The sequence below is a fragment of the Phalaenopsis equestris genome, unplaced genomic scaffold (assembly GCF_001263595.1).
Source record: "Phalaenopsis equestris unplaced genomic scaffold, ASM126359v1 Scaffold000002, whole genome shotgun sequence".
Classification (NCBI taxonomy): Eukaryota; Viridiplantae; Streptophyta; class Magnoliopsida; order Asparagales; family Orchidaceae; genus Phalaenopsis; species Phalaenopsis equestris.
The window spans coordinates 15,974,426-15,991,426 of NW_018164444.1; the positions used below are offsets into that span (position 1 = coordinate 15,974,426).

General features: G+C 31.8%; 1 protein-coding gene across 2 annotated transcripts in view; it reads right to left on the reverse strand.

Moving 5' to 3' along the window:
• LOC110018107 (serine/threonine-protein kinase SAPK7-like) overlaps positions 1-17,001 on the reverse strand; it is a 31,323-nt gene that overhangs the window by 14,207 nt on the left and 115 nt on the right. Inside the window, exons 2-8 of one of the 2 annotated variants that reach the window (XM_020715348.1) lie at positions 16,836-16,915; positions 16,437-16,710; positions 16,270-16,344; positions 15,912-16,013; positions 15,577-15,630; positions 15,407-15,499; positions 15,217-15,309 (exon numbers count right to left, since the gene is read on the reverse strand). In XM_020715348.1, coding sequence (XP_020571007.1) covers positions 15,217-15,309; positions 15,407-15,499; positions 15,577-15,630; positions 15,912-16,013; positions 16,270-16,344; positions 16,437-16,556 — 537 coding nt within the window. In that variant the 5' untranslated portion in view covers positions 16,557-16,710; positions 16,836-16,915. Of the gene's footprint in view, positions 1-15,216; positions 15,310-15,406; positions 15,500-15,576; positions 15,631-15,911; positions 16,014-16,269; positions 16,345-16,436; positions 16,711-16,835; positions 16,989-17,001 lie in introns of those variants that run through there. The other variant, XM_020715347.1, reaches the window with a different exon arrangement.

A 17,001-nucleotide genomic window follows, 5' to 3' on the forward strand; every position in this document is an offset into this window, starting at 1 on the left:
CATATATATATATATATATATATCTATGTATATATATATAAATTTAAATGTATTCTAAATGAATTATCTTTATATAAGCTTGAGTGAGCTCCAAATAAAAAAAAAAAAGAAAAAAAGACAGTAATTTTTATAAAGTGAGGTAAGCTTATGTGTGTTTAAACTCAATATAAACTTAATTTAAACTAATAAATAGAATTCTTAATAAAGAAGAAAAAATGACTTAAAAAATTAAAAGAAAAATATATATTGTTTTCAGAAGGATTTTCAAAAAATCCAACTTAATGAAATCTTTTCGAGGAAAACCTCTTTAAAACTTAAATAAAATTTTCTAATAATAAAACTGAATAAAAATATATAGATAGCATTTCTAAGTAGTTTAAAACATTAATTTTTTTAAAAGAACTTTAAAACAAAATAAAACCAATAAAAAACTCCTTAGAATAAACAAATCCTTTTTTAAGAGAAAATTTAACAATACTTTCTCTTAAATAAAAGTTGTAACTTTTTCAAACATAACCTGTCCAAAAATTTAAATAATTTAAATAAAGCTTTTTCTAAAACCTCTTCAAATAAAATTTTAACAAATTCTTTTCTTAGAAAAGAACACCTTTTCTTTAAATTTAAACAAAACCTTTTTCAAACAGAAGAAAAACCAAATTCTTTTAAAGTTTAACTTAAAAAAAGCTTTTCAAAATGAAAGTTAAACAAAACTCATTCAAAATAAAACTAAAATAAAATTCTCCAAACCTTTGTAAAAGAATTTTTTAATCTAAAATAAACTTTTAAGAAGCAAAACTCAAATGAGCCTAATCTAAAGAAATTATTTTGAAGTAAATTTGAAACATTTTTCAGAGCTCACCAATTATCAACATTATATAGTTTTGCAAATCCTCATGAATATGTTACCTTATGCAAGACATATACATGTTTATCGGTGTGACTCATGAATAAATGTGTTTTGACTCAGGAACATGTGATTTACAAGCTTGTTTATTAATCATATAAGTCTTGAGCAATTTCTTGCATACACACTTCCCATGTTAAGATTCATTCACATGCTAATAAAAACATTGTATGACAAATATTTTATGAAACTCTCTTTTTCATATGTGTAAAAAATTGAAAAGTAAGCATGTGAAAGAAACTTGAGTATGCAAAATGTGTACATATGAAAGCTCGAACGTAACATTTTCTAATGTGCAAGTAAAGCACCGAACAATAAAACAAACACTTAAATTTAAACTAAGGAGAGAGAAATCAAATGGAGAACACTTATGATAGAAAACCAAATGCAAAATTTGAACCTAAAAAACTTTGATTTCATAATAACTGTCAAACTATGGATCAAAATAAATGATGAATTAAATATCAAACCAAAAAAAAAAAAAAGAAAAGAAATTTACCAACTTAAACAATTGCAAACCACTACTAAGTAGATCAACCATGAACTCGAGGTTAGCCAACTTATAAACAAAGTCGGGGATCACACACACCCTTAAGTAGTATACTCTAAGAGTTTGGGTTACTTTACTAGGTGCCTTTAAGGGTTCTATATGTCCTAGTATACTCTAAGAGTCTGGGTTACTTTACTAGGTAACTTTACCAGGACATAGAACAAACAACGTTATCCCCTTTGATTATGTGGGTGTCATAGGATGAAGTAACCCATAATTACTGACAAAGACACCTCAAACCACCTAATATGAGGATCTACATTTGACATCGTTATGGTAACCGTGGAGACCTCTAACTATTTAGCTAGTTAATAATCTAAGGATCCTAATATACCAAGGACGATGAAAGTCAGAGGCATCTTAACCGGGGGCATTATTCCCAGAAATTAGGTTATTCCACCCATTTAGCCTCTTTTGTAGTCTAGGTTTATTCTAGGTAGGGCTTCACTTCTATTTGGAAATCCTTCTAGCATATACTTCCCCTTAGTCGAGGGTTAAACTTGAGAAATCCAAACCTACAATTTCAAATATCAAATCTAAAACTTCTAACCTCAAATAATCAAAATCTCTAATTTCAAAACAACAAATTCAAGTGCTCACCTTGCAAATTGAAGCCCTCAATTCTAAGCCTTCAACTTTCAAATCCTTAACTTCAAACTCTCAAATTTAAATTCTCAACTTCAAACCCTTAATTTTAACTAAAATTTCACAAAACTAAAAGAAGAAACTCACTTTAAAATCTTTCATATCAAATTTAACAAACTTTAACCAATTCAACCAACAAACAAAAAAAACTTATCTAACTTTAACAACTTTAACAAACCTTAATCAATTTGATAAATTTTAACCAACTTTAACAAACCTTGACTAAATTAACTAAATTTAATTTTGATCAAATTTTAACAAACCTTAATAGAATTTAATAAGCATAAACAAATTTTAAAATTTAAAAACATTAACAAATTAACAAATTATAAATAATTTCAAAATCAAGTTTTAACGACTTTAAAACAAATTAAAGTAAGTCCTTAATAATTATAAAATAAATCAAATAATGTCAAGGCAAACTCTAAACACCTCAATAAACCTCAAATAAACCTGAAACAACCTCCAATGAAGTTTTAAATGAATGTTAAACAAACCAAAAAATTTTAATTAGCATTAAAAATAAATTTTAAATAACTATAATAAACTTCAAACATATAAACAAACAAATTCAAACACCTCAAACCAAATCAAGCATCTTCAAGCAAACTTCAAAAACACTTCAAACACGTTTCAGACAAGCGAACTCAACAAATTAAAACAAACTCTAATCAATCAAAATAAATTAGCCCTAAATAAACCGTCAAACAAAATTAAATCCAACCAACTCGAGTTTTCAGCTCAATTGAGTCATCTAAATCAAATTATTTTCAACAAAAATCAACCAAAACAATCCAAATCAAGCTCTTTCAAACCAAATCTATTTTTTGAAATCCAAAAATCAAACCCTTCTAGACAAATTTATCAGTTTTCACTCCCCAAGGTAAGCCTTCTTCCCATAGTACTAACCCTTTTCCTAGGCATTTTCATGATACTCTTTATTGGACTGTCAGTTACAACCCTTCAAATTTCACATAAATTATTTCAAACCCTAAGGCTATCAAAAATAAGTTCTAAATATCAATCCCACATACACTTATCAAATAATGACGCATAACATAAGCCAATATATTAATCAAGAGTATTCTCGAGAGCAACAATTTTTGAAATATGATTAACTGCGAGAGCTTTACCTCATAGTGATACTAGACCCTAGAAAAAAATAAACTCATCTTACACGCGTAAAATTGGGAAAAAGCACTTGGTTCCGTAGACTCACAAATCTTGTAGATTTTCCTCATCCGAGTAATTAGATTCATTTTGAGATAATATTTTTTATCTTTCAGGATAGTATATTATTTTTTAAAAGGCGTGCCCGATCATTTAAAAAGAAATCTTCTGATCTATGGTAGATATCCAACCCATCAGCAAAAAATCTCCACCACTCACCATGCGACAACCCCTACAAAATAGTTTGAGTTTACTTTCAGAGTGGGATTGAGAGTTGAGCATTTTTCAAAGAGTAATTATGTCCACGAGCACATGTGCTAGAGTTTATTATGGTTTAGAGAGTAAGAGTAGAGTGTCTATTTAGAATGTCAACCTTAATGTATGAGTGTGCATGTAAAATGAAAAACAAGAAAAAACATGTTAAAAAAAGTAGTTGGGCGATAAAGAGAGACATAATTCGAGAATAAAAAACTGAATTTTTATCATTCTCATCTCACTTGTACTTCACTTTCAATAGATTAATGTCAAGGACTTTTATTATTTTGATGCAAAGGACTAGGAACTAAGTGTTTTAACTTTATGTTTGTGGTATTTATAACTTAATTTTCTGCATGAAATGGTATTTCAAGTCCATTTATAAATTATCCACTTTACTTTATTTCAATTGAATATGTGAATGTCCATTTATTTATTTTAAACTTAATGCGATTTAAAGATATCAGAAGAGTCCTAAACGAATATAAGGAGTAACGTTACAAGATTTAAATTATGTAAATATAAATCCATTAAAATTTTGTAATCTTAAAAGCGAAAAGTAAAAACAATAATCTTAATATTTCATATAGATATATAGTGAATTAGAAGTTATTACGTATTATATGTTATCAACGGAGACTAGAAAACATCTTTGTTCTTGATTGATAATGATTTCTAAATTAACTCATATTAGTGTGAAAATTTAGGGAACAAAATTTACAAATCAAGAGTGTTCCTCTATTTTAATAATCTGTCTTATTTGTAAAAATTTAGATTAGAGGAAAATTGTAAATCAAACTTGTTGAATAAAACGAGAATTGATGGTTAACTTATTCTATTTAATTCCTTATGATTGTTGAGAAAATCATAACTTAATATATATTATTTGAATGACAGTATACCTGCATATACCATAAGCACCAATGAAATTTTGGTGTGGAAGATGTTTAAAAAGGTAAAATCGAGACCAAGGTGTATTGCCTTAGCAAGGCAAGGCGTAAGCCTTGAAGCTGATCGAATCTTAAGCCTTAAGAAAAACAAAAAATAATAAAATTAAAAATAAAAATTCATAAATACAACAACATATTGATAAGTTGATTTAACTTAATATCATTAAAAAATATAAATCTAAAATCTTAATATTAAATATTGATATAAAATAGTAGTTCAAAATTTGATTTTAGGATTCATTCAATTAAAATTTAAATATTTCATGGAGTTCAAGATCCATAGTGGCCTCATTTATGCTTTCATCATCTTCAAAATGATTATGATATGTATTATCATCTATTTATACTCATTTACAACTTTATAATATTTTACCTTCACTATATCGTCTAAATAATAAAATATTTGAAATTTATTATAATTCAAGAAAAAAGAATAAACTAATAACTTAATCAATTAATCATCTTAAATTACCTTTTGATTTTATTGAGGTATTGTATCATATATATATATATATATATATATAGAAAAAACTAATTTTGTAACTTGAGCTTCTAAGTCACCTAGGTGTTAGGTATACTATGGAGTAAGTTGTTTGAGCTCAAGATTAATTGGATTTTGGGTTTTTAAATCTATGATTGTGAGTTTAATGTAACTTAATCATAGCATAACATAATATAATATAATATAATATAGATTAATAATACAATACAAAATACCTTTTTCTATAACTTGATCAAAGTGATGCCTCAAACAATGAGGTATAAAACCTCAAGGCGTACGATTGGTGGCTCTAGGGCTTAAATCTCAACGCTTTTTTTTGTGCCCCTCAATTTCAGGCCCACCTCAAGGGAAAAAATTTGCGTACGATGGACGTACGCAGTGTTGCGTGCGATTTCGAGGTTATAGGGAGGGTATAAGGGGGTTATACCCGGTTATAACCCCTTGTAACTTCCATGTAACCTAGTGTAACCTACTTGTAACATACAAATAAGTTTTGCGCTTCTGTTATCATATATAGAATAACCCCTTGTAACTTCTATGTAACCTAGTGTAACCTAATTGTAACATACAAATAAGTTTTGCGCTTCTATTATCATATATAGTAGGTTACAAGTAAGTTACAGAAGATTATATGGAGGTTACAAGGGTTATACCGCGGATATAACCCGTTATACCCTCGGTATACCGAGAAATCGCACGCAGCGCTGCCTACATCTATCGTACGCAAATTTTTTCCCACCTCAAGACATAAGCATTGAATATCTTTTTCAATAATGTTGCCAGAAATACTTTAAGTACATCTTAGATGCTAATATTCATCAATTTGTAATAATTAGTTTTGTGAAATCAGATAAAATTTTTGGCAACGTTAAAATATACCCCTAATTTCGCATCTCTCGGATGTCAACGAAAGTAACTTTATAAAATTCTACACGTTAAATCGATCAATTCAATATACAACACTATATGTAAATTATGAATGGAATGAGAGATATAAAATTTATAAGATATTGAGTAAATTAAATTAATTAAACTTTAATTAAAATCCCTCCCTAATCCTACTTCATTGTTCCCATCGACCTACCCACATGATATTTAGTGCTCTAGGATGCATTGAATGGGGGGGATCCTCTCCAGAGCCTATGATTCTTCTCCTTGCTCTCGGTTTCATCCCACTAAGCCTCTCCTAATCTTCCTCTTCCCCAGACTTCAGTGTTCGCTCATGACAGCAGACACAACCTTGCATTGTAGCAGAGTCATGGATAGAGGAGGCGAGTAGCCTACTGAGTGCCGCACCTCGCGGTTTAGGCTTCGGAGACGAAATTGGTGAGTATGAAACACCCTTTCTCGTTATTTGAGACATTCATTTCCTTCATTACACTTCCATTTTGAGATTTTCCACAAATTATGCATCCTTTTCGTTCTTGGTATCCGCAGCGGAGATGACGTTGTGTCAAAAGTGACAAAATTGGTTTGTGAACTTCCGTAAGGGTCTTTAGTTAGAAATCAACAAATATAAGAGAGAAATAAGTTGATAAGAAGAAGAGAGAAGAAGATTTGACAGGTTTGAAGAAGGTTGGTTATGCCAAGAAACCAATTTGAGGTAAGAACGTTATGTTTTGGGTTAAATCACTTTATGAGTCATGATGTTATGAAATCTTAGATAATTACAAATTCCATGTTATTTACGCCAGCCAACGAGCTCGAAGCGAGCATGTAGAAACTCGTCGTAGGGCTGCTTAGTCAATTTCGAGTTATTAATATCAACATAAAGGCTATCACAAATGCCCAGCTAGTTACTGAAGATTGAGAATCTAGCGTAACAACTGAGGTGACTAATTATGTTTTTAAATTCTTATAATCTTATTTATTTCAAAATATATGTTGATTACATGTATGCTTTAGTTCAATTAAATTTATATGACAATTGATTTTTCATATTGTTAGATAGAAAAAATATACATGACAGAAAATATATATAAAATATACATGAAAGATATGAATGAGATGCATCTTATGTATGGCATACATGATATTCAAGATAGACATGATACGAAAGATAATCATAACAAACACGATAGAAAAAGATGTTCATGATAGGAAAGATAAGCATGATGTAAGGGATGTACATGAGATAAGAGATGCGAATGATATGAAAGATATGAATGATATGAGAAATAGTATGATGAATATTTAAACAGCAGAATAAGTATGCATGTTAGTAGATAAATGAAGATGTCATGTAATATATGTTTGAAAGAATGAAATAGCTTGTTTATGAATGCTTGTATGTGTATATTAAGAGGAGTTCACCAGGTAATGATACAGGCAGGGGACTCAAGTGTACCCACCTAAGACAATTTAGATGTTTAGATCACCAACAACTGTGTGTGTTGATGGGAGAATAATGGTCAGGGGCAAGTAGACAGAGCTTGTCTCAAACAATTGTAATGTTTAGATAGTTAATCGATATGCTAACAGGAGAATATCAAACTGAAGCAGGTAACGACATTTTTACCTCAGATAATTGTGATATTTAGATCACTAACCGATGTGTCAACGAAAAAATATCGGTCAGGAGTGTGCTAGGTTTTTTTTGACAGTGATCCTCAGAGATACACATGTGTATATAAAGAGTATAAAATAAAAGTAAAGTTAATATAAAAATAAATAAAATATTAGAATAGTTTCATTGAGTAATAGTCATTGATACATGTATTAGTATATTCAAACAATTTTTATAGAAATATGAAAGATTAGCATATTCTAAGATTTCTTATAAATATATGAAAGACCAGCATGTATATTGATTTCTTTTCTTTGGGATACTGTAGTTTAGAAGTGTGATTACTTCTAGATTATCTTTAGATAATTTATTATGTTTAAATATTTTATTTGGGTTTTAAGCTTTTAATAAGATGAACAAAAGAGGAGCAAAAATGTATAAGAGTTGAGAACAACAACCAGAAAAATAAAAACATTTACTTGTTAATTTAATTATTTTTTTAGTGGTTCTTTTATGAATATTTGTATATTAAATTGTTAGAGATAAAAATAGAATAACAGAGAATCTATTTCTATCTTTCTACCATCTTTTTTCGTCTTAATTAATTTCAAGCCCTGGGCTAGGTCATGACAAAGTTGACCTATTTTTAATTCAACTTTTTGTGTGTTAACTTTATTTAGCATTATATGTTGTTCTTGTCAATTTTAAGGTTTTTAATATGTATTGTTGTATATAACCACAAGTTGAATTATATTTTAATTTACTATTTAATTATTACTCAACAAAATTTATCATAAGCACTGCACTGCTAGTGATAACGTCATAACACCAATATTGTTATTATTTTTATTCAGCTAGTGTGATATTGGTATAATTGTCATCTTTTTTGTTTGTCCATTTTTCATTAATTGTGATGTGTAATATGTAGAGGAGACTATAAATCTAGTACTATCTGATCTAAAAATAGAAAAAGATTTGTAAGAGAACTAAAAAAAAAGATTAAAAATAAAATTCAAACCATGAAAAAAGAACCAAACGAGGAAGATCAATCAAGACATTTAAAGAGCTTTTGTCAAGTGATTAATAAATGGAATATATTGAAGCATTGATAGACCAACCATCCAGACAAATAATTTGAACTTTAATCATTGATAATTCAAATGGTCCAAAATTCACAGTTTAGGGTGAAGAAGATTTTAATTTACATATTGCTAATTTCTTAGATATTTATGTAAATTTACGTACAATATAGTCTCTGATAATAGCATAAAACTTAAATTATTTAATTTTCTTTGAAAAGCATGGCTAAAATATGGTTTAACTCATTACCCAAAAGTTCAATTACCACATTAGACTAAGCATATAAGTTCTACACTATGATGAACCGACATTTCTAATTAAAAAGCCGTGCAGTGTCGAAAACATATCGGACACGGACATAGCTTCGACATGTGTCTGACATGACATAGAAATATTCAATTTAATTAATATTAAAAAAAGAGAACACATGCAGGACATGCGAGCCTAAATTAACAAAAGTGTGTCCCGTGTCGTGTCCTGTACATGTCTCGTTTCGTATCCGCACAACAGTTTCTAGTCCAAATATTTTCTCTATTTAAAACAACTAAATTTAAGTTTGGATACATGTCGGGCAAGTCTACCATAAACGTTATACATTTATTGAGAGGTTTAATGAAAAAGTACATTGAGAGCAAAGAGGACCAACTTATAGATTTTGTTAATTTAGAAAACTTATGATAAGGCTCCAAAAGAAGTACTTATATCGATTCTTGCATTAAGCCCATATATCTTAGCTTTAGTTATGGATGTTCTTATTGGACATTTACAAGAGGATGTACCTTAGTGTAAGTTTTTCATTGACGATATCCTTCTTGTAAATATAATAAGATAATTCAAGAAAATTTTGAACTTTGAAGGGCAACTTTAGAGTTTAAAGGCTTTCGTTTGAGTATATCTAAAACGAAATACATGAAATATAATTTTAGTAAAAGTAGATATAGTGGTAGGGTTGTAACAATGAGTGATCAATTCCTTACAATGAGTGAACATTTTTGATATCTCGGGTTTATTGTTCAAAGTAATGGTGATATAGATGGAGATGTTATTAGTAGAAATCATGTTGGATGATTAAAGTAGAAAAATTAGCCCTATTGTGTAATAGAAAAATACCACTTAGACAAAAAATTTTATGAGATGGTGGTGAGACCTGCAATGCTTTATGGCGTTCATTGTTGGCCTATAAAAGAAGCATAAAATTAAGTGTTGCTGAGATGATAATGTTAAGGTGGATAAGTGGTTTACACTTAGAGACAATACAAACCAAATATATCTGTGAAAGGGTCTGAATAGCTCCAGCGGCATACAAGATTAGAGGTCACCTTAGATGGTTTGGTCATATTAAACGTTGACCATCTGGTAAACCTGTTAAGAGAGTGAATGTTTTAGATTTGACTTATGTTCAGAAAGGTAGATGTAGACCTAAAAAGACGGACATGTATAAAGAATTATCTTAATTTATTAGCATTAAATGAAAATATAACTCAATAAAACAAAATGAAGAAAAAGGATTCACGTAGCCGATCTCACTTAGTGGGATAATGATTTGTTGTTGTTGTTGTAAAACGTTTAAATTTAATAATAACATAGCTTCTTTCACCTAAATAGAACACGATCAATATATGAACTTTGGGAGATGATTAAGTAGTTGCTTAAAAACATGTTCTCATCATATCCAACCTAGTGAGCTTATCATTTAAACTTTTTATAATGGATTTATGAATTCTTTAAAATAGGTTATGGATATTGTAGTTATGCCAAAACTCTTTGATAAGGCATACGCCCTTACTGAAACTCCCACAAATAATTTTCAATGACTCTCTAAACAAGTAAACCTTAGAAAGAATGATAATACTTATTAGTGACTTTATAAGAATTAATCTCGAAAATAGACAATTTAGGCTTAAATCCAAGCACACATTTAAGCTATAAAGTGAAATTATATGAACAATTATGTGAGTCTTGTTTCTCTAATGTATGGTCAATGAACTTGGTAACCAATAGGCTAAACAATCTAAGTAAAACACCTACAACCCAGACTAGAAAAATCACCTTAACGTCAATTAGAAGAATAATCAAAATATAAGGAAACAAAGTTGAACTGACAACTAACCCACCATGTGGAAAACTGGAACAATAAAATTATATAAAAAATTCAATGAACTCAGTAACCAATAAGCTAAACAATCCCAAGTAAAACACTTACAACCCAGACAAGAAAAATCACCTTAACGTCAATTAGAATAATAATCAAAATATAAGGAAACACAGCTGAACTAACAACTAACCCACCCTGTAGAAAACTAGAGCAATAAAAATAATAACATTTCAAATCCTAGATCTAGTTATCATTAGGATTTCACCTCTATAATTAACCAAAAAGAATAGAAATTATCTTTCTAAGAAGCAATGTTGCAGGTAAAAACTCAATTACTAAGTCAAGTTATAAAGATACGAAAAATTGAAATCAACTATGATTGTTGACTAATTTATTGAATAATAAGCCAGAAGGGCCTTTACCTAACAACACCGAAGTAAAACACAAATAGCAAAGAAAAATGAATATTGTGAAATAATATACTGAGAAGTGAAAAAGTATAAAGAGTTGTGATTGGAGAAGAGGTGAGAGTAGAATAATAACAATATGAAGAATAACAAAAGCTCTCAATATCCAAACTCAATCTATTTCATAAAAATTTTGCAAAATAATTGATATTTGAGTTTATTTTTCTATCATGTAACCACTTGAGAAAAAGATGAGATATTAAAAAGCATTGGATAACTGTTAGGAAGTTTTAGAATAGATAATTATGTGGGAGGTTGGAGCATAGGATAGTAATCCGTGTGGCAGTCTATAAAATAATCACACTGTTGCTGTCAGAATGTCGCCGCTGTCGCCAATTCTCCGATCCTTTCGTTTGCTGATGTCGGTGTTGAGGAGTCGCCGATTTGTTTATCGTTATGCTGCTTGCCTCCCTGAATTCTTCCAACTCATTCCATGTTGATGGATATAATCTCGATTTTCCATGAAATCGTATGGAGTTTGTTTCTAAAGCTTCATCTAGCCAAGGAGATCACATTCATATGGTTAATTGAATATAAAATGAACATTTGTTTTACAAAAGACCAAACCCGAGGTAAAATTTAGGGTTTTCGATACATACCTTATCCCAAGAGGTGTGGCCTCGATTGGGCTTGACAGACACGATCGCTTTAACTCTACGCTGCTCCTCCTTAGCTCAATTTGATTTGAGATCAGGCCTAGGTATGAACTAGGTGAAATGGTGGCTCGGTTTGGTCTTGTGGTAGGTTAGAGGACTCGGGATGTCTCAATTTTGAATGGAGAAGTGTCGTGGGGATCTTGGGAAGCTTTTAGGATATTTAGATCCAAGGTTTGATGAAGTTCATGTCAAACTCAAAAATTGCCTGATTTTGGTTAGAGAAATTAGTGTTTGTGGGTGTATATAGTGAGTTAAGGACAGAGGGATTATGTTGCCTAGGTTCTAAGGAGTGTTTCTTATGTTGAATGGCAGAGGATTTGGGTGATGGTTAGGGAGCTCTCCTTCCTTGAAGCTCTTGGGTTTGTCATTTAATGGCTATGGAGAGCTTGAAATCCTACCAAGATTGGCCTTGGGAGGTTGTTATGACTCCTCAGAGAGTTTGCAGAAGCATGAGGAGTCATAGTGGGAATTCCCTCTTTTGGATGTTTTGGCCAAGGTGACTCCAACGGAGGAAGAGAGGAAAATTCATAGCTTTGGGGCATTGGGGAAAAGCGAAGGTGTGGTGGTTGGGCTTGGCAGAGGTTCTCCTTAACCCAAGCATGAAGAGACTTGGGTTACTTGGACTAGGGTGCCAAGTATGAGGAAGGGTAGGTTGGCATAACTTCATTTGTCTCCTTTCCCTTATTTTAGTTTGTTTTTTGGTCTCATGTGAATATGAGCCATTTAATGGCCTGATGGGTTGGTCTAGGTCATGGGTGACCCATTTAAGGTTGGGCCATGGGCTATGGGCTTGAATTTAAGACTTGGACTATGGGCTTGGATTTAAAATCTAACGCTAATTTAAAGCCCAATGGATATTTAAAACTTCCTTTTTTCATTAATTAATTTAATTAATTAATAATAAAAAATTGACCATGTGGCTAAAACGTTGACCACATAATGATAGGTTGACCAAAACGATCATGATGACCATATAAGGGTAAAAGCTGATCATAGGGTCAAAGATTGGTCATATGGTGTAGGGTTGGACATGTTGACCAGTGGGATGACCAAAATGGTCAAGTTGATCATATGACCCATTGTTGACCATATGGTGTTTGGGTTGACCACAGCATCAATTGATTGGTCATATGGTTTAGTGTTGACCATGTTGACCAATGGGTTGACTAGGTTGGTCAAGTTGATCAAATGGTCATATGTTGACAATATGGTGGTCAAATTAGAATTAGGTTTGATTGAATTGACCATCCTAAAGTTATATCTTTTTTAAGGTTCAAAAGGACAAATTAGGATTTTGGTCTGAATTTAGGATTTGGTAGGGTTTGGGAAGCTAATGGTGAAACCAGGAGTCAATTTGGATAGGCCCCCTTCTCCTAGGGTGAATTTGATGGTCATAGTAGACTCTAGGGTTTCCAAGTTGATTTAAGTGGTTTAGGGTATGTCTTACCCCTGATAGTTAATTTAGGTAGTTACCTAGCCAAAACCCTAAACCCATTCAGCGAAAGGGTTGGGGCTTGAGCTTGCAATGGTGAGATTCAATTTTAACCCTAGTTTAGGGTTCTGTCTAGATGAGTGAAATGAATCCTCACAAAAGTGAGATCAACCCACACGCAAGACAGAAAATATTAGATGATCAGGTGATTGGTGGATGAATTGATTATTCAAAGTAGAATCTTAGTATAAAGATGCAATAGTGATGCAAAGAATATTAGCAATGTGGTCGATACTCTGTATAACAAGTAGTAACGTAGCACCTATTGAGTGGTCAGAGTAAGCTGCAACAATCACATAATTAGAACAAAAAGATAAAATCTTTTAGAGTTCGAGGGAATTTTATGGCAGCCTTGTTCCAACCATGACAAGAAGAAAACCAAACAATGATCTTCAAGCCATTCATAAATTTTCCTCCATCTAACAGACAAGTTAAAAAATAACTGATATTTTATGATACAAGATTGATCTATGAGTGGTTGTAGTATTTGCCCATTATGAATCACACTCTGAATCTGATTGAAGAAGGTTCACAAGCCAACCAAACCATTCCTATTATTGGACATGTGGACTGCTTTGATGAGATGCATAGAATGGTTTTACAGCAACAAAAGAAATCATCCATAAATACATCAAACTTAGTGGATAAAAAAATAACATGCATGATTACAGGTTGAAATCGAAAAAGTAATTGAAATATTGAGGTCAGATTGTATGAGAAAAAGATAGTGAATCAGATTACCTGAAACTTTAGGTATTCAATCAAAAACATAAACCCAACAATCTGAGTTCCTGTTAGCCTGAATATTAAATTTTACTTTGGTCCAACAAGCTTGGCATAGTCAAATGGAGCTTAGCCTCAACTAACCTTTTCAAAATAAGAGAACTAAACCAACATTTACCACTTTAAGATAAGGCGAAGGATCAAATGCAAGAGCTCATTTAACAATGACATGCCATAATAACCTTTGAAAATTCTGTCAAAAAATGTATTCATGAAAAGGTTTGAGATTATTCATGTTTCCATTTCAAACAATAAAAGTGGATAAGAAAAAAGTTGGAACATAAAGGTAAAGGAAGAACTAACTAAAAACAAATTTTCAGGAAAAATGTATTTCCAGTTAATCAAGGAGCAATATAATCAACATTGGGTATAAACCAAGAAAATAATCATAGGAATTGATTCAATTTGTGCGTCAGTTCAAAGAAGGACAACCAACAACCATAGCATGATATTTAACAATTAATATGAGAAATTGTTTGCTACATTTTTATGAAAGTGGTATCCATTAACTGATTTTATAGTACAAGAATCCTCTTAATGAAACCACTCTGATTTAAAGGAAAAAATAATGATAAAACCACTTTGATTTAGTGGAAGAAATAATCATAACCATTCAAAATGAATTTGATGACTAAGATTGAAGAACATTACCCGAATCCAATTTTATAAATGCAAAACACTTATTGACACATTTTTAATGTAGACACTACTAAACATGGTAGAGAAAAATATTCATCAGAAAACCAAATGTCAAGAATCTATGCCCAAATAAAAAGGACAATCATTCATCACCTAACAAGTTTCAAAAATAAATCATCTCTATAAATATTAGTAAGAGAAATTTTTTTTTTCACCACATCAATAACCATCTTGCCATAATCAGTAAAAGAATTCACTTTTCTAAAGAGGTTGCAAAGGGTAAAAAACAAAAAATGGAAGGATATAGCAAAAATACCATTGGTTCCGCAACAGAGGAATTAGACAATCAACCATCATAACAGCAATGAAAACTAGAACTGATTACTCATGCCACAAATCCATGGGCAAAACCTATGTGCCAGCCCTTAAGTGGATCCAAAAACCATAACTTCATTTTGATTGAGTGGAGTTCAAATGTCCCAAATCAAAATTACAAAAAGAATAAAAAAGATTTTTACTCACCTTCCCGTCATACTCTCGGCGAGAAAAAAGCTCCGGTGCAATGTATGCTGGTGTGCCAACAGTTGACTTCGGCCTCGAGTGATGCAGCAACGACTGCTCAAAGAAAATATTGGTCAAATTTAGGAAAAGTTGATATCAAATTGATGAAAATTCCAGTAAAGAAATCTAAAAATTAGAATAAAAATTAAACCTTAGAGTAGCCAAAGTCGCAGATTTTGAGCCGCGGTGCAGGTTTTCCATCCAGAAGAGTGTTCTCCAACTTTAGATCACGGTGGCATATTTGCTACGAAAAACCAACTAACATTGTTATCAAATTAAAAAATTATAACAAAAAATCAGCCTTTTAAGTGGACAATTTACCATGAAGTGGCAATAGCTGACGCCAGATATGAGTTGTTGGAAAAAATATCTAGCCTGCATAGTTATATAGAAATAATGAACGAATCAACATCATTACTAATTCTATCCATATGATTTCGCATCAATTTTACAATAACATTATTCTTCGCAAAGGGTTGTGAACATCTTCTATTCATGTTTTCTTAGATATATCATTTTCTTTTCATTTTTAATTTTTTTTTAACCATAATCTACTTATGTCTTCATTTTGTGGTGCTTCTAAAGTGAATAAATAGATAGACAAAACTTGGAGGTAGGAGCTTTTCTTTGGGGAATTTAAATAGTGCAGAAAGTACTTCATCTTCGCTGAATCTTCCAGCACTGCAGATCCTCTCGAAGAGCTCGCCGCCGGCAGCATACTCCATTATTATCACAAGGTGCGTGGGTGTCAGCGCAACCTACCAAACAACAAAAATCTACACAATTTTAGAAGACGTAGAGACACTGGAGCACCACCCAACAAAAACCATAGGCCAGTTTGGATGCCGAGAATGTTGGTGTGAGGAAATGGAAAACAATTGTTGAAAAGCTGAAATCAATGGCTGCCGATTTAATAATCAATCAACAAATTGTTGGAATTTCATTTAATTTCCTTCCCTTTCCTCCAATCCAAACAAAGAAGACGTAAATTAGCCGCTGAAATATGGATTCTACCTCCTTGAAACGGATGATGTTGGGATGCCGGAGAGAGCGGTGGTTGATGATCTCCCTTGCCACATTCTCGTCAATCTTGGACAGAACATAGAAGAATAAAAAGTTCGCATTAGACTCCTACATTGAAGAAAAAAAAATAAATTAAGGTTTCATTTTCGCATCCTTACCTTCTTGCCTCTTGGGATATACTTCATAGCGACAAGCTCCTTTGTCTCTTTGTTCCGCATCAGCCTCGCCACTCCGAAGTTACCAAACCCAAGGTCCTTCACCAACTCGTACTTCTCCATATCCTCTCTCTCTATTTTGACTCAGCCTGGGAATTCTTCGATCGAGGGTTATACACCGTTTCTACTTGGCATGGGCGGTTTGAGGGTTAATAGCAGCAAGGAGCAAGCTTTCGGGAAGTTTAACGTTAATGAGCAGACCAATTGTCGAATCGAACTGAAAAGATATAAGAATACGGATTCATGATTAGAAGGAGAAAGATTGATTCCTAGGTGAAGAACACTAGAGAGAGAGAGAGAGAGATCAGATCAAAGGTGGATTCGCACAAGGTGGATTCGCACCTGTAATATAATTCCAATTCAACTGGAATGCAGAATTACAAGAACCGACTTCGGAGGTCGAAGATTGCAGACGGAATGAACTAGAAAAGCAAAGGAAAAGGCAAATGAGAGGAAAATAGTAGAGAGATGGAGACTTTTGGGCCGTATTTGGCACAAAAATATTGAG